Below are 27,039 nucleotides of genomic sequence, written 5' to 3'. Positions count from 1 at the left end.
CTGAGTGGTTCATTTCTAATCATTTTATTCAAAGATGTTTTCATGTGGCAGTCATACAAACTCATCTCACTTGCAGGAGAGTTGTCAAAGGATTACACATTCTAAATAACAATAGTGAAAATGCATTCTTTCATTCTCTTCGATTTCATGCTGTTATGTATGGCGAGGCTGGAGCCACTTCGTCTGAATTCAGAGCAGGATCCACGTTTGAACCGACTCTGTAGGCAAAGGACAATGATAAATCACACAACAGTTTTGTGACATCTTACAATTTAAGGCAGTATCCAAAAACACAATACATATAAACAGTTTAGAGTTTGGTCTGAAATGCGTCTGGTTTTAAAATAAAAGTTTTTCAGGCACTGAACACAATTATCCATGACATCAATATTTTGTGTGACAAAGCAAGGGCTGCATGACAAGTTCATGCAAACAGACTCTCACATGTTTTTTGAAAGTTTCTCTTTTAAAGATCCTGAACTTGATCAAATCTATTTTTTTCTTCTTCAAATAGCTTCAGCTGCCTCTGAAAGTTGCATCTTTTTGTTTTTGTCCCTTTTCGTGTTATTAATCGGTGAACCGCCTCCCTTGATGTGAGTGGATCAGATAGACAGGTCCTGATATATGATTAAGACTTCACCAGGTTAGCATTCCATCATATCATTACCGAACTGAAAATAAGACTTAAAAAGGGATCAAAATAAGTTGTTTTACTTTTTCCATGCATTGTTTTCTTTTAGAAACCCTCTACCAGCAAGAGCTGACATATTCATGTTAGTGAGATGAGATTACGCAGCACAGGAGCAGCTAACCTCAAGGTGAGAGGAGAGATGGATTACAGTGTCACTAAATCCACACTCAGACTTTTTAATCCCTAAACCCCAAATGACCAGTGATCTAAAAGAGGTCAGCTGAGGTTATATTCAAATTATAAAAGAAGATGCAAAGCTTATAGACACTAGGATTGCTGTTCTATGCATCCCATTCTGTAGCACTTATAATCTCATCTCTAACCAACATAGGCAGCACAGAATGCAGGGTTTTAACAGAATTGATGCTAAGAAAACTCAAACGACCCTCATGTTGTGTTATGCAGATGCACTGTCTGTACTGATGAAGATCCACTCACATCTGGTTGCTGATTGCTTTAGGCAACTACTTTCTTATTTCAGATGATAAATATTTGACGATTTAGGCTTTCATAAATGAATTCATCTGGTACTGTGAAAAATTATTTCCCCTCTGATGTCTTCTCTTTTAGCCATTTCTGACTCTTACCTGCTTTTCTTAATAGAATGAATTTTAATTTCAGAAAAAGAAAACAGGATTAAATACAAAATGCAGTTTTTAAATAATGACCTCAATTCCTGGAAAGGAATTTTGCCCCTTTAGGTCCTAAAGTAGCAAAAATAACCACAAAATATCACACAGCAACACCATGTTTGGGTGTCACCAAAATCTCATTTTGCTACTTCATATTTTCCCAGAAGTCTTGGGGATCATCATGCATGTTTGACAAACTTGCGACTGGCCTTGTGTCCTGTTGGATCAGCAATGTGGGGGGTTTTGCCTCAGGATTCTGCTTTAAATGTTGTTGTGGGTTCTTTTAATGACCTAGAAGAATCACTGAGGCAATCCTGAAGGAGTTTTGGTTCACCACTGTATTGTTTTCTTCATTTGTGGATAATGGTTTTCACTGGGATTCACTGGAGTCCCAGGGCTTTAGAAAAAGCGTAGTAGCCCTTTCCAGATCTAAACTGATAGATGATCTTTTAGCCTACTTCATGTTGTCAAACAGGTTCTACTTGAGTGGCTTCTTAAATCTACTTTAATAATCATGCGTTGGGACATTTTAACTTCAGCCAATATCTGTGGCAAATCGCAGTTAATTTATGAGTTTAAAAGTGGACCTTTTCATAAAACGCTGGGTTGCTTTTTCTTTTTATAAATTATCTCACCATGATAAAACTGCATTTTTTAATTTTCTAACTACATAGGTTATCTTTGTCTAATTTAAAGCAAAACTTGATTAAATCTGTAAGGGGACAAATAGTTTCCCCCCCACTGTAAACTCTCTTCTGATGCAGGTTTAAGTTGAATTTTACATCTTCATCCTATTACAAAATCACTATGCAAAAATGAATCTCATCAGACACACGACAGGACTTAATGTTCCTAAACGTACGCATCATCCTGAGCGTTATGCATCAGATGTGCCAAGATACATGGAAACATAAGAAGCTTTAACTATTTAAATGTGTCTGACTGAAATGACCAAATTTCATTATCCATACGACTAACAAAGTAAGGGTTGGAGTAGAAACAAAATTAGTATTTTCAACCTTAGATAAAAAAAAAACAAACAAAAAAAAAACTATCAGGTCTTGCACATGCACAAATTTGATCCATTCTTTTATCCCTGTTCAGTCACTCTTACAGTGGTGTGAGCAGACTCGAGTGAAAAATCAGTATCTCTCTCTTTTTATCCATTCCTGATCATTGAAGTACCTCCCTCCACTGTCAAGATTCAGGCCGTTTCTGTAGCAGTCCAGGTTTGTGTGGAAGGACTTCCGGTTTGAGTACGCTCCCAGACTGGTTTGAAACGCCTCGTGCCTACCGCTGGTGACGTATGTCTGGTAGAGGTCAACCTTTCCCGTTTGACCACCAGCTTTGAGTCTGGCATCATACAAGTCAGTGCCTGCTCTGATGCTGCTGTCAAATAGGCCGTGATCTCCATACACGGTGCCGCTGTAATGCTCGCTCTTTGTGGTGCGGCGGCCCAGGCTTCTGTCGTAATACTCCCTGGTTTTGGTGCGACCCAGACTGCCATCGTTCAGTACCCTCTTAGCCGAGCGTCCCAAGCTGCTGTCGTAGAAGTCACGGGTCCGCTGACGCCCGAGGCTGAGGTCGTTGAGGTCAAAGTTCAGGAAGTCGCTCTCTGTGCTAGCAAGGGTTACGAAGCCGCTCTCTGTGTCCCGTCCACCAAGGTTGTCGTAGTCGCCCGTCGGCGTGTCCGGAGAGGAGCACAAAAAGGAGGTGTTCTTTGTTTGTGGGCGAGCAGAAACCAGGTCATCATCCTTCTGGGAGCGGATGACGTTGTAGACGTCTGTAGTAGTTGGACTGGGATCTGTTTGGCATACTTCTGATTTCTGTACGTTCCTCCTTCTGTGTCACACATAAGGATAAGGAAAACACCCAAAGTAATAAAGCCTATTCAAAACTGCACTTTTAAAACAATTAACTCTAATCACTTGGGTTGATGCATTTACATGTTGGTTAAATATCTTTTTGAATCAGGGTTCTCTAGGATAGTTAGCAGTTGACAATATTTTACTTGCAGTAGACACCAGTCAGATCTCAGTTTTATAACTTGACCATGTGAAGAGTCTATGCAAAATTCAATGCATCAAGCAAAGCCGGTCACTGTCTGAAACATCTGAGGTGAGAATAAGGCTTTGTCGGTACCAATTATTTCAGAGCTGTTCAGGTTAACATTGTTGAATTGATCTTCACAGTTTCTGGATTTGTGTCAGATAGTTTTGTTTTTTCAGTGTGGGTTGTACACAGTAACTTTTTCTGTCCCATTGGCCAGTTTGGCATTGGTTGTAATTCAGCATGGACTTAGAAAAATAACAACCTAAGGAAACACACCAATCTGATTGTAGCAGCTGATTGAGCAGTGTTACTTAATAGGGCATATGCATAAACTACTATGATATTTTTAGGATTTTGGTGTGTTTTAGGATGGCAAAAATCTACTTTTGAAGCTCTACCTAACAATTAGCTCTTTATCCAACCAGAATTTACTTTGCTTGTTTTTGCTGTGTACGTTAGTTAACAACTAATGATAACTCCATCGAACCCCATTCTTAAGAAAACTTGACTTATCCCCTCAAACATATTCTAAAAAACTTTCTTTAGAAAATCACAATGAAAAACGACATTGTCTTGCTGTATTTAAGACGGGTCGGATGATCTTTCTTGGTTTAAGATTGAAAACCGCTGCAACAAAGTGTAAGCTGTGGAGCTGCACAAGAACAAAAAGTTTTAAATTAAAAATCTGCGTCAAATTTAAAGTCTGTAAACACTGGCTTTTCAGTAAAGCAAAATAAAATAGTCCCATAAACAGGTTTATTATCTTGTACAATTACAAGCACTATGCGTAACTGATAAGGAGTCTTATTTTATTTTCTGTTGTCTTTTTTTATGCAGTTCAGCTTTAGCTTCTCACCGACTGCGCAGCACTTTGAAGCAGCAAACTCCCGTCACTGTCAGAAGCAGCAGGATTAGTGGGATTGTGGGGATGATGACGTAAACTAAATTCACGGCTACAAGACAGAAGCAGATGTTAGAAACTAATATTTTGTTATAACTGTATAACTTTTGGCAGTAAATGCAGACTTTAAATGACCTGTTCTTCTTTGCTGGTTGTTGTCACGTGGGTCCAATGGGAGTGCAGATGGAAGGGAGGCATCTACAAAATAATGACGTCTCAGGCTTTGTACATATATATATTTATATACTGCTTAAAGTAGCATAAATGTCCAATATCAATGTGTCATGTACTGTACTTTACCTTTCTGACTGGAGTTGGGAGACAGAGTGGATGACATTGGCTTTTCTGTGAAGAATATGGAAATACAGAAATTTAGAAATATTCAAAGTGAAACAGCAGATAATTTGGTTTCAGCTGTACCTCCTGTGTATTTGCAGATAAAATTGTTCTTGGTTTCACAGTTGTCGTCGTTCCACTGGAACATGTAGAGGCCACCGTGTTCGGCCTTAGCAGACGGTTGGTGATACATCACCACACACACTTCATAGCCACACGACGGCTCATCAATGTGCCAGTTCCTGAAACACAGACGGAGCACATTTAGTGTCTTGGGAAAATATTCATATAGCGCCGACCTTTGCACATTTGGTCACATTAAAACCAGAGATTTTCATGTAGTTTTGGGGGCATTTTCTTGTGATAGATAAATACAAATGTAAGAGATAAATAGGATACAAGAATCTACAAAAAGTTCATTTTGATCAGTTGTATTCATGACCCAAATGATTGGCAATTTGAATAGTTTTATGATCTACTACCAAAGATCGACATCAGTTGTGCAGCAGCAACTCATTATTGTTGAGATGGAAAGTTTTGCTTGGAAAAACAAAAGTTTTGAATAAATCTGTTTTGACATTGATTTCCCCCTTTGATTTCTCTGTTGCCATATTATGCAATCATCTTGTACACTGTTTTACCTCAGGATGGTTCTCTAGGACTAGTGGAGGATTGTTGAAATTAATTTAGTTCAAGTCTTTTAATTTATTCTATATGAGATGAAGGGCTTCTGTTTGTATAATTCAGCCTAACCCCTGCCTCATAAACCAGGCCAAAAATGTTATGGCCATAAAATCCACACATTCCTTACTTTTGCAAGACACTTAGTTTGAAAATTCTGCTGATCATCTAGGTAAAGTCAAGGATGATTAGAGTAAATAAAACATGTTTTATAACCTGTCTCTGGCATGTTTCTCTTTTTGTTGCCAAATTGAACTCACTGTTGGCAGCATCATTGGCGTTGTTTCTTGATTAATGCCTCCTGTTGTATTTCAACTAGATTTTGATGTGCACCTAATTCAATGGCCACAGAGTGGGTGTAACTCAGCCGTCTGTGTTTCGCCTAACAGCTCAGGAGATGGAAGACATGCACATTTAAATTTATAGAAAGTTTGAAGGAGTTTGGGTAACTCAGATCTGAAGCTTCTGGGTAGCAGGGTTCCTATAAGTCAAAACTCATCCCGAAGACCCCAATGATGAAGGAAAACCTTGGACTTGGTGTTCCCTCGCCCGGACGCGGGTCACCGGGGCCCCACTCTGGAGCCAGGCCTGGAGGGGGGGCACGATGGCGAGCGTCTGGTGGCCGGGCTTTTACCCATGGAGCCCGGCCGGGCTCAGCCCGAAGAGGAAACATGGGCCCCCCCTCCCATGGGCCCACCACCCGTGGGAGGGGCCAAAGGGGTCGGGTGCACTGTGTGATGGGTGGCGGCCAAGGGAGGGGACCCTGGCGGTCCGATCCTCGGTTGCAGAAACTGGCTCTTGGGACGTGGAATGTCACCTCTCTGGTGGGGAAGGAGCCGGAGCTAGTGCGTGAGGTCGAGAGGTTCCGGCTAGAAATAGTCGGTCTCACCTCGACGCATGGCTCTGGTTCTGGAACCAGTCTCCTTGAGAGGGGCTGGACATACTTCCACTCTGGAGTTGCCCAGGGAGAGAGACGTCGGGCAGGAGTGGGCATACTTGTTGCTCCCCATCTCGGCGCCTGTACGTTGGGGTTTACCCCGGTGAACGAGAGGGTAGCATCCCTCCGCCTACGGGTGGGGGGACGGGTTCTGACTGTCGTTTGTGCTTACGGGCCGAACGACAGTTCAGATTACCCACCCTTTTTGGAGTCCTTAGAGGGGGTACTGGAGAGTGCTCCTCCTGGGGACTCCCTTGTTCTGCTGGGGGACTTCAACGCTCACGTGGGCAACGACAGTGAGACCTGGAGGGGCGTGGTTGGGAGGAACGGCCCACCCGACCTGAACTCGAGCGGTGTTCTGTTGCTGGACTTCTGTGCTCGCCATGGATTGTCCATAACGAACACCATGTTCAAGCATAAGGGTGTCCATATGTGCACTTGGCACCAGGACACCCTAGGCCGCAGTTCGATGATCGACTTTGTCATCGTTTCATCGGATCTGCGGCCGTATGTCTTGGACACTCGGGTGAAGAGAGGTGCGGAGCTGTCCACTGACCACTACCTGGTGGTGAGTTGGCTCCGGTGGTGGGGGCGAAAGCCGGTCAGACCTGGCAGGCCCAAACGTGTTGTGAGGGTCTGCTGGGAACGTCTGGCGGAATCCCCTGTGAGACGGAGCTTTAACTCCCATCTCCGGCAAAACTTCGAACACGTCCCGGGGGAGGTGGGGGACATGGAGTCTGAGTGGACCGTGTTCCGTGCCTCCATTGTCGAGGCGGCCGATCGGAGCTGTGGCCGCAAGGTTGTCGGTGCCTGTCGCGGCGGCAACCCTCGAACCCGTTGGTGGACACCTTCGGTGAGGGATGCCGTCAGGCTGAAGAAGGAGTCCTATCGAGCCTTTTTGGCCTGTGGGACTCCGGAAGCAGCTGATGGGTACCGGCGGGCGAAGCGGCGTGTGGCTCGGGCGGTTGCTGAGGCAAAAACCCGGGTGTGGGAGGAGTTTGGAGAGGCCATGGAGAAAGACTTCCGCACGGCTTCGAGGCGATTCTGGTCCACCATCCGGCGTCTCGGGGGGGGAAGCGGTGCAGCACCAACACTGTTTATAGTGGGGATGGTGTGCTGCTGACCTCTACTCGGGACGTTGTGGGCCGGTGGGCAGAGTACTTCGAAGACCTCCTCAATCCCACCAACATGCCTTCCACTGAGGAAGCGGAGCCTGGGGACTCTGGGTTGGGCTCTCCAATCTCTGGGGGCGAGGTCGCCGAGGTGGTTAAAAAGCTCCTCGGTGGCAGGGCCCCGGGGGTGGATGAGATCCGCCCGGAGTTCCTTAAGGCTCTGGATGTTGTAGGGTTGTGGTGGTTGACGCGACTCTGCAATATCGCATGGACATCGGGGGCAGTTCCCCTGGATTGGCAGACTGGGGTGGTGGTCCCCCTGTTCAAAAAGGGGGACCGGAGGGTGTGCTCCAATTATAGAGGGGTCACACTCTTAAGCCTCCCTGGCAAGGTCTATTCAGGGGTCCTGGAGAGGAGGGTCCGTCGGATAGTCGAACCTCGGATTCAGGAAGAGCAGTGTGGTTTTCGTCCTGGTCGTGGAACACTGGACCAGCTCTACACCCTCAGCAGGGTCCTGGAGGGTGCATGGGAGTTCGCCCAACCAGTCTACATGTGTTTTGTGGACTTGGAGAAGGCGTTCGACCGCGTCCCTCGGGGAGCCCTGTGGGGGGTTCTCCGGGAGTATGGGGCACCGGGCCCTTTGATACGGGCTGTCAGGTCCCTGTATGACCGGTGTCAGAGTCTGGTCCGCATTGCCGGCAGTAAGTCGGGCTCGTTTCCGGTGAGAGTTGGACTCCGCCAGGGCTGCCCTTTGTCACCGATTCTGTTCATCACTTTCATGGACAGAATTTCTAGGCGCAGCCAAGGTGTTGAGGGGATCCGATTTGGTGGCCTTAGGATCTCATCTCTGCTTTTCGCAGACGATGTGGTCCTTTTGGCTTCATCAGATCGTGATCTGCAGCTCTCGCTGGATCGGTTCGCAGCCGAGTGTGAAGCGGCCGGGATGGGGATCAGTGCCTCCAAATCCGAGGCCATGGTCTTGAGCCGGAAAAGGGTAGAGTGCCTTCTCCGGGTCAGGGGGGGTGTCCTGCCCCAAGTGGAGGAGTTTAAGTATCTCGGGATCTTGTTCACGAATGGGGGAAGAAGGGAGCGGGAGATCGACAGGCGGATTGGCGCAGCGTCTGCTGTCAAGCGGGCGCTGTACCGGTCCGTCGTGGTGAAGAGAGAGCTGAGCCAAAAAGCGAAGCTCTCGATTTACCGGTCGATCTACGTTCCCACCCTCATCTATGGTCATGAGCTTTGGGTCATGACCGAAAGAACGAGATCGCGGATACAAGCGGCCGAAATGGGTTTTCTCCGTAGGGTGGCTGGGCTCTCCCTTAGAGATAGGGTGAGAAGCTCAGTCATCCGGGAGGGACTCAGAGTAGAGCCGCTGCTCCTTCACATCGAGAGGAGCCAGTTGAGGTGGCTTGGGCATCTGGTCAGGATGCCTCCTGGACGCCTCCCTGGTGAGGTGTTCCGGGCACGTCCCACCGGGAGGAGGCCCCGGGGAAGACCCAGGACACGCTGGAGGGACTATGTCTCTCGGCTGGCCTGGGAACGCCTCGGGATTCCCCCGGAGGAGCTGGAAGAAGTGGCTGGGGAGAGGGAAGTCTGGGCCTCCCTTCTGAAGCTGCTACCCCCGCGACCCGACCTCGGATAAGCGGAAGAAGATGGATGGATGGATGGATCCCGAAGTGTAAAAGGCTTTTAAAATGACAGAGCTGTTGTAGTTGATAAACTGATTTAGAGTTTCACAGAGGGCTGTATGAAGCCTGCTCACACCCTTAAAGAAGAACATAACATAAGAACATAACATAAGAACATAACATAAGAAGAACATAAGAGAGTTTGTTCCAACTATAAAAGATTTACACTATTCAGCCTCCTTGGGAGAGTTTACTCTTGAGTTTTTAATAGGAAATTCTGACTCATGGTTACGATTCAGGAGGAACTTTGTGAATTTCATACAGATCTTTACCTTGGTGGAATAGCCAAGAAGTCTGATTGTCCTTTCCGCAGGCGTTTCGTGAATCTAGAGAAGGCGTACAACTTTTTCCATAGAGACATTTTGTGGAGGACATTGTGGGAATATGAGTTGCTGCGGATGATTTTAAAGGTAGCGCAAGAGCTTGTTTCCTTATTCACAGATAAGTCTGTGCTCCTTGTCCCAAATTTTCTTTTTGTTTTCATGTACAGGATATAAAGAAACTATCATAAAAAAGTGGTTGGTTGGATTAACCTTTGCCTTTTGCAGATGATAGTTCTGTTCCCGTCTTCAAGCAATAACTTTCAGCATGATCAGAGCTGCGTGAGAGAGCCAGCTGCTAAGTATGAAGCCATGTCCCTCATCTGGTCCCCAGTGTCCCCAGTATGAAAGGACACTGTCCAGACAGTGTACCTTCAGTGTCCCTGAAGGTTGCTACCTTCAGGTCGGGTGTCAGAGGAGATCAAGTATTTTTGTTCATGAATGTTGGTAGGATGGAACAGGAGACGAAAATTGGATTGGAACCTCGTGTGCCATAATTGAGGTTCCGCCTGGTGTATTGACTTGAAAAAAGATTAAAGCAAAAAGGCAAAGCTTTCGATTTACCAACTGTCTACATCTTGACCCTGACCTTGCTCATGACATATAGATCATGCCTGAAGGAACAAGACACAACTGGCTGAAATGAGCTTCAGGTGGTCAGGCACAGCGTTACAAATCAGGGTAGAAAGTTTGTAATCTGGGACCTCAGAGAAAAGCAACTACACATTAGAGTCAATTTAGGTGGCTCGGACATCTTATCTTCTTCATTTGGAGGTTTTCTAGGCATGTTGGGAAGGAGAATCTGGGGAAGACCCAGAACCCACTGGAAATCTCATACATGGCTTATGTTCTGGAAACACATTGATATCCAGGATAGGGGCCGCTTACTCCTGCAACACGATTTCAGATAAAGAGAAGATAACAGACGGAGATTCAGGGTTCTTTATAGTAAGATTTGTGGCGGCGGCTCTGTTGGACCAGACGACCCTTTGATGGGCTGGAATAATGATTGCACTAAACGAAAGTGAAATGAGTTTCTGATAAAATGATTCTGTAACTGTGTGGAGCTTATTAAAAAAAACAACCATGAGTGACCCCTGCTGACCCCTCCGCTCCTACCTGAATGAGGATTTGCTCCCGTCCAGCCAGTAGTACTGAAACGAGCAGTCCGAGCTGCTGTCCTCGTGTCCCTGTCCACGCCGGAGACCTATCCAGAAGTCTCCATCCGTGGGACGGAGATCTCTGATGAGCTGCTCTACGACCTTCTGCTCGGACGCGGACTCGATGCTCAGCAGCTGGCCTCCGTCTCGTTTGCAAGCGCTCTCCGCCTCCTCAAAGTTCAACTTCCAGCGCAGCTCTGAGAAATAGGCCAGTTTGTAACAAGGTCTCCCTTTTCCTGTCTTGCACACTCTTTGACCTGGACAGAGACACAAAAAAAGAGATGTGAAGTAAACAGGTGGGATCTTTTCTTTGCTGGTTTCTAACAATGAGGCAAACATATACTGAGATACATGCTGAATATGTTGTCTTGTGTACCTCTCGCTTCAAATATGTCTGCTTCAGGAATCAAAGTCCAGTTTAGAGTTCAGAAGCCAAAAACAAAACAGATCCTCAGATTAATTCAAATGTTCTTGACTTTGTGTTGTGTGTTTTTAAGAGTAGCTTACCTGTAATGACGCTTGCTGCTGCAGATGGATGGACACAAAAGAGCAGGAGAAAAAAGGCGGTTATCACCAGGTCCATCTTCATTGACTATTTTCAGTTTTCTACCAGAACTTCAACTGAAGTTTCGTCCTTTTCATTTCTGTTCATCTGTCAGGTCGTCAAATCGGTTCAAACAAATCCAGAAAGTCCATCTAAATTCCACAAGAGGGGTGAAAAAAAGTTCTACAAAGTTTAAATTAAAAGACAAAGAGCGATTTATTTTACAAAACGGGGCAAGAGGGACAAGTCTCCTGTTGTATCTAGTGAAAAGGCTGTGTGTGTGTGTGTTTCAGAAGGAGGAGCAGAGAGAGAGGGGAGGAGAAAAAGACTTCATCTTTGGGAGGGGGGCTGTAATCTGTTAAGAGCAGTCTTAATGATAAGAGAAGAGGATACATTGATCGCTAGACATCCAATCGCCCCAAGTGGTTCTCATTGTACATGCTGACAAGAGGCAGATTTCACTCATTCCTTTATTACTTAAGCTTTCGATATTATCATTACAAAAGTGTTACATGAAAATGATCCCTCTTAACTCGATCAGGGATCATTTAAAACGTTATTCCCAGTTCCTCCGGGCTGCAGCACTCTTACTGGTTGCAAAGCAGCCTAGATCTTTGTTTGACATCTAAGATCTCTATTGAATAAAAAAAATGTAAGGATGAAAGCTGAGAAATGCACTTTACATACTTGGATATACGTGTTAAGGTTTGATTTAGATGCATTACCTCAGTTGGGAAGACATGACTTCACCTTTTCAAATGAAGCCCTCTCTCCTTTAAATCAATAAATCAGAGTGCAAATGGAACAAAAGCAAAATCTGTCTTGAACTGTAGAAGAAGCAATCTGTATTTTAACCAGAAATAATGCTCACCATCATGAGTAACTATTATTAGTGGGTGCACTTAGATTACATTTTTTTTAAGCATTCATTGTCATATTGAAATAAAAGATGAGAGAAACATTTCTGTCCAGTTAGTTTTACAGGAGCTTCTGCTGTAGAACTGGACTCATCTTTCATTGCAGCAGCTTGATGTCAAACTGAAAACTTATTAAAATATGACTTCCAACTTAATCAGTTGGAAACTTTTCTTATGTCAAGAAAAAAAATGCTAAAAATAATGTAAAATAAATGGCAGTTAGGCACGTTTCTGATTTATGTATCCCTTTATTAGGTTAAGAAAGGAGTTTTGATTACTAATCCAGATGTTTCATGTTTTGGGGGAATAAATTTGTTGTTACACAAAGGCTCGTTACCCCTCAAACATGTTTCTTCATTTCAGTACTTTGACTATTTAAAGTGAACACATACACTCTTTGGATCAAATGTTATTTTACTTACCTTTTACGTAAGGTCAAGTGTAGGCAAGTTGTAAGACAAACCTAAAAATCATCATTTTTGTAATCCTTTTGAATCTTAAAGAATCATTTTGATTATTATGACGGTTTTAGTCAATTTTATTTATACTGGAAAAGCCAGCAAATGTATCTAACAGTTTTACAACTGTTTAAATTGAATTTAAACAGTTAAACCTCTAGTCTTGTTTTTTTTACATGGTTAAATCAGTACTTAGCAAAAATATAACTTATCCAGCTAAAGTCAAAGAGGCTTTTGCTTCAGTAAATAGCAATTGAATTTGGAAGGTCCTGACACTAAACTTTATCACCAGTGGTAGGAAGATCTTTATATTTCTCTGATTCCACGTCTGATTATGTTTTCAGTTTCTTTTACAAACTTTAGATCAATTTGTATATTTCAAAACAAGGTTGACTGATTATTGAAGACAAATTGGGCTTTACCCGATTTTTGTAATTAATGTTTGTGTCAGCAACATGTTTTTCAATTTCCAAGCTGTGCCAGAGACATTCATTTACTGTCAGTCTAAATATGCTGTGATCTAAACCATTCAGTTTTGTCAGGTTGTGTTTTTTTAGGGTCGCTGTTTCACTGAAAGATAATCTCCAAATTCAGGTCAAGTCGTTTGCAGCCTTTTCTTATGATTGCCTTGGCCATGTTTCTTCCATTCATCTGCCTATTAACTCTGATTGGCTTATTGAAATAAGCCAATAAGCCAATTCTTCAGCATGGCTTAAATGTCCATGCTGAAGAAAAACATCCCAGCAGTATAATGCTACCACCACCATGCTTCGCTGTCATTTGCCATTTTCACTGTCCTGGGGGCGATGTGTTGATTTTCTTTCTTTTCTTCAGAGAGACGTTTAGAGTCTGATATGTTCTGACTTCTGATCTAACTCTGTTTAAAGTATTTCAGAACTTTCTCGCTGACCTGTCTGACCTGTTCATTGGTCTTCATGATGATGTTTGTTCCTTAATGTTCCCCAGTAAACCCATTAGGTCTTCACAGAACAGCTTAATGCTGAGATTGAATTACACACAGGTGGAATATATTTGCTAATTTGATGACTTCTGAAAGCAGCGAGTTGCACAAAATTATATTTAAAGGCAATGAGGAAAGAATGCAAAAGTCTTCTCACGATTATGCACTACTTTGAGTTGGTTCTCAAGAAAACATATTAAGGTTTGGGGGTTTGAACGGGACAAAATGTGAAAATAGTCTAATGGGTTTGAATGCTTTTGCATCTAGTGTACACAGTAAGTCAGAAGTTGCTAAATTTGCATTACCTGATGTTTAAATTGACCACAAGAATAGAAAACAGGCCATGAGGGTTCAGGCAAATAAAGTTTCATTGTCTATCTGTGCAATTTCATTTTAAAGTAACAGGATCAGCAAAAAAATATGCATTCAATGCATGCAGTCTTCTTTTCTAGAGCTCAAAAGAGGGGGAAACGTGTATGCATGCAGTTCCTAATGGCAGCAATTTCTGAAATGGCCTATAAGGTTGATTTAGGGCTCTCAGTGAGACAGATCAGCCAGAGTTTAAACAGCAGGATGCTTCATCAGGAATATGCTGTGTGTGCTAGCAGTGCACAGATGGTGAAGAGTGGAGGGGGCTTAGCCGGGCCTGAAATTACCGCCGCTCATGCACGCTGCTCTATCCAAACACCGCTAATCAGTTTAGGTGTAGATTGATTTCAGTGAAAGCCGAGGGTTCAGCCTCGGTTAAATAGCAGGCGGAGAATGAGGCAGCTGTGATCCAGGTAGAAAAGAAGACGGAGAGGTTAGCGAGCCCTCAGGAGGGATTCAATAAGAGTAGGACCCTGGTTTAAATTTCCTCCCTGTTTACGGCATCTGAGACCTGAAGGAGCTTTCACTCAATTAAGCCTCTGCCATTCGTCCGTCATCGCACGCAGTCTGTCTTCTCCTGTCTCTGCCATCCTCTCTCATCCCACTGACCTCCTCCCTCTCTCGCAGTTAGAGGGAAACCAGACAAATGTTCCCAGGGGGAAGCAGTACATCATGCCTCCGTTGCTGCACACACACAGAAGCCTGGGTTCAACATTAATATTGAAACATCAACATTTTCTGTGATACTGCCACAACCAATATGCATTAGTACGGAGGTTTGCATAAGTGTACTCTTTTTTATTATTATCATTATTATTATTGAAAGCTGGCTGGGTGGCAAAACAAAATAATTTGAAGCAATGAAATGGCTCCGACCGCAACAAATCACTCTTGATGTAATTGCCTTGTTTGTGTCGGGGTTGTAAAAAATACAACAGCTGACAAATTCAGTATCGTTTCATCTCTCGGCCATAAAGAGCAAAAGAAAAACCTAATTACACAAAAGAATAACTCTCCACTAAATTTAATTTTAAATGAGCTGGCTGTGGCACACGGCCAAATGGAGTGTCCGCATTGCGCACGTCTGCGCCGGGAGCTGGAAATGGGGCTTGACTCACTGACCCGGAGGGGGGGAGCGAGCTGGAAAGCTTTATCGGCAAGAGCTGAGCAGCCATAAAAGAGTTTGGATGAAACCTTTTAAGGGCTGGAGCAATTCCTCAAAGTGCTCCTTTTTCAATTTTCAATTTTGGAAAAGAGGATTATTTAAGAACTGCTCATTTGGAATGGAGAAACTATTTGTTAGAAAGTTCTGCCATATAATATAAAGTACCTTTCTACACATAGATAAAAGATAAGCAATCTGATCATTTGAATGTAGTGAGAAAATAAATGTAAAAGCTCTGTTGTTAAGTAATTAAGTTGTAAGAACAAAATGTTTATAAACTTCCTGCCAAAGATAAAAATCTGAATTCAAACTACAATAAAATCAGGATAAAAAACAATATTAGATTGTTACTATGTTAAGATAGCTATCAAAACATGAATATTGTTTACAAAGCATTTAGTAGTTCTTTTAATTGTTTTATTAAGGATATTAAGTCGCCTTAATGGTGAGATTGTTCAAGATTTAAACAGTCCCAGGTCTATCATGCATCAAAATCCGTTTCTAAATCAGATTCTAAAACTAATGTTCCAGATTCTTTCAAACAATTTATGGAAATTAAGGTGAGTTTTTTTTTAAATTGATCGGGGTCTCCTTAATTTAATAAGATTCTAATAAAAATGAACCTTGACTGATCACCACAGAAAAACACATTTTCTTAAGTCAATAAGACCTTTCTCAAATAACTGTGTTGTATATTTATGTCCTAATCATCCTCAGAGTCACCATTGGCAAGTTGCAGGTCATGTCCCTTTGCTCTACGTTGGCTGCTTCTCTTGTTGACTCTTCTGTGCAGCTTCTGTTGGGTCATGCAAGGACTCAGATTTGGTTGGTCATTTGTGGGAACTGATGTCTATTTGTTAGTTTGTCTTGGAAAGTCATGATTTGTGCAATGCCTGATTAAAAGAAAAAAAAAGCACCATCTCCCGCAGGCCATCTGGGGCATGTGAGCCACTGTGTGGTTTACATTCAAATGAAAAACTCATGGATGACTGTTCCCATTTAGTATTTTAAAGCTAAATGGAAATAATCCATTTAGCTTTAAATGGATTGCTGAATGAAAATAAAAAGATGAAGCTGTGTGCTGACTCTATGTTCACTATCCATCCATCCATCCATCCATCTTCTTCCGCTTATCCGAGGTCGGGTCGCGGGGGTAGCAGCTTCAGAAGGGAGGCCCAGACTTCCCTCTCCCCAGCCACTTCTTCCAGCTCCTCCGGGGGAATCCCGAGGCGTTCCCAGGCCAGCCGAGAGACATAGTCCCTCCAGCGTGTCCTGGGTCTTCCCCGGGGCCTCCTCCCGGTGGGACGTGCCCGGAACACCTCACCAGGGAGGCGTCCAGGAGGCATCCTGACCAGATGCCCAAGCCACCTCAACTGGCTCCTCTCGATGTGAAGGAGCAGCGGCTCTACTCTGAGTCCCTCCCGGATGACTGAGCTTCTCACCCTATCTCTAAGGGAGAGCCCAGCCACCCTACGGAGAAAACCCATTTCGGCCGCTTGTATCCGCGATCTCGTTCTTTCGGTCATGACCCAAAGCTCATGACCATAGCTCTATGTTCACTATTTGCTTAAAAAAATAATCACTTTAGTTTTGTTTGTTTTTCAGCTGAAAAAAAAGTTACGGCAAATCCTGCAGGATAAAAAATAATTACCTTTTGATGCGAAGAATGAGAAAGCCCAACTTTCTATAAACAAAATGACAACAGGTAAAATACCATGATAGCTTTAATCCAAGATATAGTTATTTTCCAGATTATCTGCATCTTTGAAACAGCAGAACATACATTAAAACCTGATTTGATGGACACATAATCAGTCATTCATTCGTTAATAGAGGGAACATTTATTTTCAAACGTTGCATAAACACTGAATGCCTGTCATGTGGGGTACAACCAAAAGGTCAAAGTCTGAAAAGAGAGCAAATGTGTGAGTTTAAAATGCCTTGAGTGCACATTTTATGTTATGATGCAATTATAGCGTGCAGTTATGCTCCGTTTTTCAGAAATTTCAGTGCTGTGTAGTCTTGACTATCATCTCCAAGGTTCTGAGAAAGAAAATCGATCATTCTGAACAGATTGATATGGAAATCTCTGGACTCATCATTGGACTCAACCAGTCCGCCCGTGGAGGAGCACAGTGCCTGTGTTCCCCAGCTGACCACGCCAATCTGTGAAGAAGAAACAAATCTGTCATCTCAGTCATTACTTTGATTGACCTGTTCTTTTTACTCCATGTTTATGACGGTAAATAACTTTCTGACACATTTGCTGCACACGGCTCTTTACCTGGATTGTCCGCTGGTTGAAGTTCTTGAACACAGCGCCGCCAGAATCCCCTGTCCCGAGAGTTTTCCACAGACAGAGTTACCAAACTGGACCACCATTGTTAATCATCTTGAAAAGTGATAAGAGTATACCCACCTGTGCATGCTATGTGATCTCTGTACCCAACCCGACCACCGGTGCACAAGAAGTTATCGGTCACAGCAACCCTTTCGTTTTTTGTGGTGATTCCTGGTGCCGAAAGAGCTTTTTTGATGCACAAATCTCGCTGCAATAAACCATTCAAGCATCAAAGAAACATAACGTTGGCAAACAAAGCGTCTCATTTATATAAAACTTACGTTTTCTCCAAGCTTGGCGTGGACGATTTTTTCTGCTACCAGCGGGTGCTTCCTTGTTAGGAAACCGAGTTGCTCACGGTAACTCTTTAACAGGACCTGCTCTGTTAATTCAGAACACAATCATTTGTAAGGGGCCTCCACTTTGACTCGAATCATAACTTGATAGTCTTCAGAATTGTATTTGAAATGCAATCAATTACAAATTTATTGATGGAACTTGACTTAATGCTGTGTTTTGATTATTGATTCCATGTTGCATTGTGTTTCTGTGTTTGTAATGATGTAAAGCACTTTGAAATGCCTTGCTGCTGAAATGTGCTATACAAATAAAATTTGATTGATTGATTTCTCTATAAAACATTTTCTGAATCTATAAAATGCCTTGCTCCACGAGACTACACTTTTTCAGAAAAAGAAGGAAAGAACGTGTGCCATCTTTAAAGAGCCATTGGACTAATTTGTTAAAAAATAAATAAATAAAATTATTTTTTAGAAGAAAGCTACACTTCAGAAAAACAAAGTTCCCTTTCAGTCCCTTCTTTTGATTTCCATGATGTAGCACAAGGAAGCTGGGTGAGTGCGGTGTTGCCTTGAAATGCATCTGCAGGCATATCTCCATTTAACTAAAATTGCTATCATCTAATCATAAAGTGTTTACGCCTGATTTCAAGTGTGCATAGCAGAGCACAGGAGCCAAACCCCCAGACCTTGTTGCTTGCATGTTGACTCGCCAACCAGGTTGAGAGCGTCGCTGGTCTCCTGGGTGCAGGGTATGCATATTGGTCTGAAAGAAATTCAGGTTTTTGAAGCAGGAATGTGAAAATTGCTATATCAATTTAAAAAAAAAAAAGTCTAACTGTAGCCATATTATTTAAAGACAAAGATGTGAAAATACCTCACAAATTCAGAGATCCTCACTGGTTCTTCCAGTCGGATAATGGCCAAGTCATAGTCATAAAACTCGGCCACGCCTTCTTTGACTTTGGCCGTGATGTTGTACAGTGGGTGCAGCGTGAAACTTTTCACAGTTTTCACTGCATAAATAAAGATTAAGCATGTGCCGTGATTAATTATACTGACTGATTCAAATAGTCAGCGAAATGTAGTTACAATGTTGTGTTCAAAGACAGTATAATAATCTATAACAAATGTCTAATGCTGCAACTGCATATTAAATGGTGATAAAATGGAAGCTTGTTTTGTCAAATTGAGAAGGAAAGTCAGTGATATTTACCTTTGCTGCCCAGTCCATCTTCAATTTCAACAACTATATCCGCTGGCAAATCACCAAAGGTGAAGCAATGAGCAGCAGTCAGGACAAAGTCCGGCGACACCAGCGACCCGATGCAAGTTTTTCCTTTTCGTCCCTGAAGTTGTACAGAACAGGCAGTGGAGAAAGTGTATGCTGTTAAACCACCATGACGTTTTGCTAAAATAAAGATGGAACATAACTCTAACAGAACCATAAATAAATGGTGCTGCAACACATATATTTCATGGCATTTTAATGCTATTTTGCTGTACGATTAATTAACTAAATTGCTGAATTATTCACCGTGTTAACAATAAACGCCAACCATGGGTATCTTTTCCTTTTGCTTTCTTTATCTTCTGTGGTTTCATAATCCCTGTGCAGGCCACACATACCTACAACTTCGCTTTCATCTGCAATAAGCAGAACAAACAAATACATGGTTAGCGTAAACGGTAAACAAACGGGACAGTATTTAGAAATTTAAAATAAATATTTAAACTGTAAAGGAAATTTAAAAAAAAATAAACAAGTATAGAGCCTGTTGCATTAGATTAAAAGACTCCACTCAGGTCCACTGAGGGGCTTCATCACATCCATCCCCATCAGAAGAAAACAGCTCTCTTCCTGACTACTTTGGGAAACTAGAGAACCATTCAGAGCCCCATTTAAGATCACTTACCTCCCTGAGCTAAATTAGTGCCAAATGAAGAATTACGGGAACTATACCAGCACACACACACGCACGCGCACACCCCCACACGCACACAGACACGCCCACGCAAACGCACGCACATTACAGCTGACGAAATAAAATAAAAAAACAGAGGCTTTTAACAACTTTCCCTTTTCAAAGTTGACTCACCAATTATTAAATCAAAGGTCTCCTTTAATTCTACGATTTTTGACATCCTGAAGTAATGATTTCCTCCGGTTCCTACAGTGAGGGGCTGCAGGTCGTCGTCAAAGATGTCACTCCCAATGGCGAATATATAGATGTCTGCAAAACGGTGTTACTTTGTAAGTTTGTGTTTCGTTTACATTGCAGATAGTAAAGAGCCCTGCAAAAGTATTCATACCCCTTCAACATTTTTAAATTAGCTCAAATTACAACAAATGTAAAATCTCATGAAAATGTATTTTCATGAGATTTTACATGCCAATTCAAAATAGTGCAAGATTGTAAAATTATAGAAAGTAGTACACTGTTTTAAATTCTTCTTTTTTTTATTACAAATGAATATCTAGAAAGTGCTCAAACATATAATTCAGCCTCCCTGGGTCAATAATATTTACAACAGTGTAATGAACAAACATGCATAAGTGCATAATTTTGAAGAGAATTATGTATGGGTTTAATTTTTTTCATATCTTTTGAAGCATCATGGAAAGTTTTTTTTTTTAGAAGACACTGAGAAGCTTGACTGATGGAAGGAGCAAAATGTAGACCGATCTTTGAGGAAAACCTGTCAGGAGTTGAAAGTATTGACTCAAGAGGGGTTGAATACAAATGCAAGCAACACTTTTCAGTTTTGGATTTATTAAAGATTTTGAAACGCATGAACACTAGGCACTATTTTGTTGTTAATCAGTCAAATAAAAACTAAATTAAACTTACCAAGAAAGTCATCTCTTGTGCCGACATGGTTCTCCACAGTGTGATTCATATAGACTGCGTTCTTTATTCTGGCAACAGTAGGCTCAGGAGAACCACCCATGTTATACGCACCTGTGGAAAAGGTCTTGCTCATAAAAGTTTCAGATGTAAAAACAAATATATACGTTTATTGATATCCCTAAATAAGTGTGAAAACATATCTTATTTTAATGTTGTTGTGGATTTACAAAGTAACAAGAAAAGAAACATAGAAATGTCAGCAACAAAATCAGATGTCAAATAATAATGTTTTTAAATAAAACCACCGGTGCCACAATTATTTTTCAGAATAGGGTTAGAGGCTAGAGAAATGAGAAACATCTGAATAAGACAAGAAAACGTAACATTCTGTCGGAGATCTTGTCTGAGACTAAGTTTTAAAATAATAGAATTTATTCCAATACATTTTTTTATATAGTTCTTTTGCTTAAAATGTAGTCACCTGGAACTTAAATGCATAGATATTTTATTTATTTTTTGCATTGATCAAAAAATAAATAAAAAAAAAAGACTGAAGGAAAAGGAAATTATTAACATTTTAAATCTATCCTGAAACCAGTAACTTGGCCGAGTTTTATGTCTTTAGCCAAAGGTAGTGAAATATATGAAATAAGAATTTTTTTTTAGACTTGTTACAAAGGATATCAATAAACTGTGGAAGGTTGATGTGTGTTTGCAAGCAATATGTGTGATGTAGGCTTGTTACCATCTGTGAAAAGGATCAGGGCATGCCGATGAGCTTTAAATCCCTCATCTCCAGCTTGTCGCTTTATAAAAGCCATCTGATTCTCAAAGGTTTTGAAGACCAGGTTCAAATCTGTTCCAGTGTGTTTGTCTTTAAACCAAACGCCACAAAAACACAGATGTTAAACCAGAGTCCAGGTAGGTATTTAAAACCATTTTATAACCATTATCTTGTGCTCGGGGTCGACTCACTTTCTATCTTAAACTTTTCCAGGTCTTCTATGACTTTACTAAGTTCCACTTTGGCATTGAAAAAATCGAGGATGTTGACGACCCTGTATATTTCAGATGAGAAGAAGACGATTTCGTAGTTTGGAGACACACTGAAGGAGGCGATCTGTGGAAAACAACAACAGTTGAGGTGCGGCGGTCCTGTGTAAACGCCGGACACATCTTTACGAGCGCAAGTTAACTTGAACAATTGCTGTGAAATGCTTTGTTAATCCAGCACGCCTGATACTTTAAATTGCTTAGGGTTGTTATCCTATGGAGAAAGCTATCCATTTATCAGCTGGGTGCTTTTCCAGAAGCGGACTTTGACAACGGGCCAAGGGCCTCGCGCCAAGGAACATCAGTCAAGATTATGATTTGTAATTCATAATTAAATTTACCTCTAATAGGCTGCTGTTGTGGCGGCCAAAGGGAACAAGAAACTGTATGTCAAATGAGCCTATAAGTGCGTGGAAGCACTGAATAAAAGCTTCACACACAATCGGACCCAACTGAGTATTTTTAGAAAGACGAATTCTCATTTACATGTAAAAATTGTCCACTCTGTGCTATAACATGTCTTTTGATTAATTTCATAGATTGAATAAATGTCCAGACCTAGTAGCACTAACTGCTACGTTTCTAACCTTCTTTAAGAGCTCAGCAAATTTATTGCCAGCACCCATCAACAGGAGTCTGTGGTCTCACCCTGTGAGCATCCTCAGACCCTTAAACTCCACCCGCAATCAGCAGAGCCATCATAGAATAACTGCAGTCCAAGCACTATGCTGCTGAGTCTCTGCACACTCAGCGCATCGTAAGGCAGAGGGAGCTCTAAAGCAGTTGACCTTTCCATTAGAAAATAATATAAAACTTTTAATATGACCGGCTGATGACACCTAAATGTCTCTGTCTTTAGCCCAATTTTTTTAATGAACAGTAAAGTTTATGATGCCGATCATTATTGTGAACTGAACAAATGCTTTGTGAGTTTATTCTAACACCCCGACAATTTTTGTATTGCAACTTTAAAAAGGGGCGACGCAAGGACAGTAAATATTTTGTGAATTTGGAACGCCTGCAGTTGTGCAGGACAAAAGAATATCTTTTAAATGATTCTGCTGCTGAAGAAATGTTGTAAAGTCATAAATGCTGCCAGGTTTACGTGTGGGTTTTCACTTTGTGTATCAGCATCCTCGTGGTTATTTTTATTTCAGACAGGAATATTCCTCATGGGTTTTTGTCACATTTGTTTGCTCTCCTAAAATTATAACTGACATCTTTTTTTTTTCTTTAAAGACGTCCTTACCTTTTTAATCAGAGTTATGATAGCGTCTCTTGCTTTCTCAAAATCTTCTTTTTTTATGCTTTCTGAGATGTCCACACCTATGTAGATGTTGAGAGTCCCACTTTTTGAAATCCTGATTAATCTCCCTTCTTGGGTATCATCTGAGTAACAAGAGGTTTTATGAATGAGCCACATTCATACAGTTGTTTTACATGTGCAATCAGGAATAATTAGCAATAAATATCTTTTTGTCATGCCATATGTCATGTCACTCTTAGTCATGTTTAACAAAAAGTAAGACATTTGTTTCTAATATATTGCAGTTATAGTTTCAAATATTGTCATAAGATGAAGTCCAGGAACTTACTAAGAGATTGTGTAGTGGTGAGGGTGCCTTTAATCGCACCTCCAAATGATTCTGCAACCTCACGTGGGGTATCAAACGTGTGCTTATCTGAAAGAAGTAGCAGCAAAATAAAACTCAATTTAATTCAGTAATGCAGATTTAAAGATCTAGGGGGAAAAAGAGTTTCGTTGACCTAAACAAAAGAAGTACAGACAAAAAAAATAAAATGTTTGGTAAGCGTTTCCCCTTACAGTGGAGCAGCCTTAAAAATGTACAAAAGACAAGATGCTAATCAGGTTTTTTTAATACATGCTAGGCTACATGACGCATGATGCGGTATTGTCTCCATGGTTACTAATGGTTAGACGCATACTTTCCCCATAGTTGATATCTTTTTAATCATACTTACTTATAAAGTATTTGAACGTTAATCGTCTTTTCTTGTAAAAAGTGTTCGATGCAAATCCGTGATTACACTGAGGGCTGACAGTCATTATTATTGACAGCAGCTGTCCGTTGTCGCCATATCTTTCCTCATTAAAAGTTATAAGATAAAATGACATATTTGGTTTCTGTCCTTGTCTGTTTGTGCAACGGACCACGCAGGGCCCTGTGACCATTTTTAAAGTGAGATCAACTAAATAGAAGCGATATGAGGCTACCAGTCTGTTTTTAGACTGGTTTTAAAGGAGCACATTTTGACTGCAGCCATGGTGGAGTGGGTGGAGTTCTGGAGAGCGTGACGTCACATGCAAAAGGTCAATAGCGGTTTATTTAGTTCAGAGGACTCTAAAGCGCTTCACACTGTATTCAGTCATTCACGCAGTCATTCACATGACGATTTAAACAAAATGACTTCATTTTAAAGAAGCTCGGTACCTCAGGAACATATTGATTAATAACTATTAATATGAAATTAACAAATCTTACAGTAGCATGCTGGCTCTGTCCCGGTCCACTGGCCGTTCTCCAGACACACTCGTTCCTTAGAGCCCACCAAAAACAGTTCGCCATTGCAGGTATATCTCACTTTGTCATCAATCCCAAACATATTTCCTGCTCTAGAGGCTCCAGGTGGGACTCCAGGATCAGGACAGGCAGAACCGGCTGGGGAAAAACAGAAATGAAACTCAATTCCCGACTGTTATTTCTAAAAAGGAAAAAAAGGTTTGAGGTCTTATTTCCTGAAATGTATTGGTGTAGTGTACTCTCTATTACATTTATCTACATGTTTTCTACCTTAATCATCCTTGTTGGCTGGCACATTTTTGAAAGCTGCATTAATAAGGATGGTGACTTCTTCTTTGTTTTCAGATGTCATCATATCATAAGGTCTAATCCTGTCTCAAATACTGATTCTTAACCCATTTAATTCACTCCTTACACATGGGTTTGTCCCATATGAAAAATCTCTATTCACCCAAAAAGTAAGCAAAACAAAGCAAAGCAAAAAAACAATGAAATGTTGCTCAAGACTTACAGTCACGGCTGCAGATTGGAGTGGAGCCACTCCACTTCCCATTTGGTAAGCAAATCCGTTTGGATGATCCTCTCAATGTGTATCCAGAGTAACACTCATACGAAGTTTCATTCCCCACAAAGTACTGGACCTCAGGAGGAGACACGTTTCCATTCTCCATAACATTCGGATCAGGGCATTCAACAACTTCAGGAAAATCAGCAAAAAGGAGTCAGAGTTGTTACTTTGCTGAAGTCTGGTGTGAATTATGACTCACTCAAAGTTGTGTCGCTCACGTTTGCATTTCTGTGGTGAAAACCTCCTGGGTGCTGGTTTCCAGGAGCCATTTGGCTGGCAGATGCGGGTCAAAGCAGGATATGGGTAGTATCCATCGTTACAGCGATAGATGAGTAAGCTGCCTTTCTTCAGCTCCTTGGTCAGTGTAAAATTACCTCCCTGGATTTGTATACCATGGTCAGTGCAATCACAAAGAACCTCAGCACCTATGCAAACAGACAGACATTTTTGTTTTTTGGTTCAGTTATTGTGTTTTTTAATCACAAAAACAGGCACACAACTACATGGTGTATGCTTCACTGTGTGGAATGGCTTTCATCCAAGGAGAGCTTGAAGTTCCATAATATAATATAATATAATATAATATAATATAATATAATATAATATAATATAATATAATATAATATAATATAATACAGTGGCGCAGTTGGTAGAGCTGTTGCCTTGCAGCAAGAAGGTCCTGGGTTCAATTCCCGGCCCGGGGTCTTTCTGCATGGAGTTTGCATGTTCTCCCTGTGTATATATGGGTTCTCTCCAGGCACTCTGGCTTCCTCCCACAGTCCAAAAACATGACTGTCAAGTTAATTGGTTTCTCTAAATTGTCCTTAGGAATGAGTGTGTGTACATGGTTGTCTGTCCTGTTTATCTCTGTGTTGCCCTGCGACCTGTCCAGGTTGTACCCCACCTCTCACCCGAAACGTTCACTGGAGATAGACACCAGCATCTCCTGACCCCACTAGAGATCCTCCTGAGACCCAGCAATACATTTTTGTCCTCTGTGGAGGACATAGGTTTTTTTGTTCATAACTCTGAAACCATACATGCCACTGTGTTAAATCCTGTTGGTCCTTAGAGAGGACATCCTGGGCCTCAAAATGTGTTCATATTTGCCACAAGAGAGTCCCGATGTCCTCTCCAAAGGACATACTGTAATAAATAAATAATAACATGTTTTGAAACTTTTTCAATTGTAGTGATGTTTTTTCACTCCAAAGAGTCATGTAGTGAAAAAAAAAAAAAATTTCAAAAACTTTTTTTTTTCTGGGTCTCAGGAGGATATATATATATATATAAATATATATATATATACACTGTATATACACATACATAGCTAATTTATTAAACATTTGCACTTCAAAATTCTTTTTATATAAAAGTTAGTAATAATAATAATGTTATTTACTATTAATATTATCATTAGTGATCGATTGCCAAAAACAATTGAAACTGGTGCATTCATAGGTTTACCAGGAAACTGTAATCTTCAGTATTTCAACAGTAATGTTCACTGAATAAATAGACTTTTCTCTGGTTAAATATGTTAGAACCTTATACTAACTTTTTTTGTATTTAAATCAAGGATGTTAATTTTACAGGCACATAATGACCATTCCATAATTCCAGCATCTGACTTTTTAAATTTGTATAAATAAACTTTTAGGCTCTGGTGATATCCAACAAATTTCACACATTTCACTCAAATGTACAAGAGAGACACCTGGACATTCTTGAAAATCTGGAGTTATAAACAAAATGCAGGTATTGCATGTTAATTATAAGTTCCTTACCGAAACTGAGGAGCCACAAGAGTGCAGCATACCAGCTCCAGTTGCTAGAAGCCCCCATGTTTCAGCCTAATGAGAGAACAAACTGGAAATGTGATAAAATGGCAGGAACATCTGATTTATTTCAGAGTGGATAAGGTTCAGGTGGAGGTGAGGGGTACAAGGACAAACAAAAACTAGTCTGTTACTCATTACCTGTTTGAGCAGTAAAAGGAGATCAATACGTGTGTTTCCCCAGAACGTTTCAGTTTAGAGTACTTTGTTTAAAATGTCTGCCCAAATACGAAGAAGAAAGAAAGGATAACTCGTAAAAAAACTAAAAAAAACGAGATGGCTTAGATAACTAGGAATAATCATGCTTTCTTATGGATTTACTCCTTAATTTTCTGGAACCACTCTAAATTAGGCCATAACCTTTTCCTTTCTCTTTAAACTTCTGGTTTCCCCACTGTGTTTATCCACACACAGGGTCACATGTTGCACAAAAAAACAAAGTCATTGTGAAACAGAGATAAAGTACAAACATTTGCCTCATCATTTCCCAAAAACGAAGGCACATTTGAGTGAAGTTTGTTGATTAACTTGTTGATTTAGGCCAACACACGTATGAACAGCACTGTACCCTTATGTCTTCTCAGAAAGAGCCTCATCTTTTTATGTTGATATTTTATTGT

The 27,039-nt window shown here is 41.3% G+C and overlaps 2 protein-coding genes across 5 annotated transcripts; both read right to left on the bottom strand.

Annotated features, from left to right (window-relative positions):
- Nucleotides 1-8: 8 nt before the first annotated feature.
- layna (layilin a) lies at nt 9-16,008 on the bottom strand. 4 transcript variants are annotated; one of them, XM_028032207.1, is made up of 9 exons: nt 11,018-16,008; nt 10,887-10,904; nt 10,470-10,767; nt 4,697-4,854; nt 4,577-4,621; nt 4,412-4,474; nt 4,232-4,328; nt 2,509-3,165; nt 9-218 (listed from the first exon to the last, which is right to left on the bottom strand). In XM_028032207.1, exons 1-9 carry the CDS (start codon nt 11,097-11,099, stop codon nt 146-148), a joined length of 1,491 nt encoding a protein of 496 aa, XP_027888008.1. In that variant the 5' UTR covers nt 11,100-16,008; the 3' UTR covers nt 9-145. The 4 variants fall into 4 exon arrangements, with proteins under 4 accessions (XP_027888008.1, XP_027888007.1, XP_027888009.1 ...); XM_028032206.1 differs by having other exon boundaries at nt 10,887-10,907; nt 11,018-16,007; XM_028032208.1 differs by lacking the exon at nt 10,887-10,904 and having other exon boundaries at nt 11,018-16,007.
- A 622-nt stretch (nt 16,009-16,630) lies between these two features.
- LOC114153817 (complement factor B-like) lies at nt 16,631-26,518 on the bottom strand. The gene is made up of 18 exons (XM_028032590.1): nt 26,369-26,518; nt 24,800-25,006; nt 24,525-24,710; nt 23,975-24,151; nt 23,066-23,152; nt 22,720-22,859; nt 21,393-21,537; nt 21,163-21,291; nt 20,418-20,528; nt 19,665-19,799; nt 19,103-19,212; nt 18,782-18,914; nt 18,443-18,581; nt 18,255-18,331; nt 17,548-17,648; nt 17,345-17,474; nt 17,210-17,259; nt 16,631-17,091 (listed from the first exon to the last, which is right to left on the bottom strand). The coding sequence occupies exons 1-18, from the start codon at nt 26,424-26,426 to the stop codon at nt 16,909-16,911; spliced, it is 2,298 nt and encodes a 765-aa protein (XP_027888391.1). The 5' UTR covers nt 26,427-26,518; the 3' UTR covers nt 16,631-16,908.
- Between the last annotated feature and the right edge of the window lie 521 nt (nt 26,519-27,039).

This window comes from Xiphophorus couchianus, chromosome 11, assembly GCF_001444195.1.
Source record: "Xiphophorus couchianus chromosome 11, X_couchianus-1.0, whole genome shotgun sequence".
NCBI lineage: Eukaryota > Metazoa > Chordata > Actinopteri > Cyprinodontiformes > Poeciliidae > Xiphophorus > Xiphophorus couchianus.
Note: the sequence above shows the minus strand (reverse complement) of the source record. Positions and strands in the feature narration are given on the sequence as shown.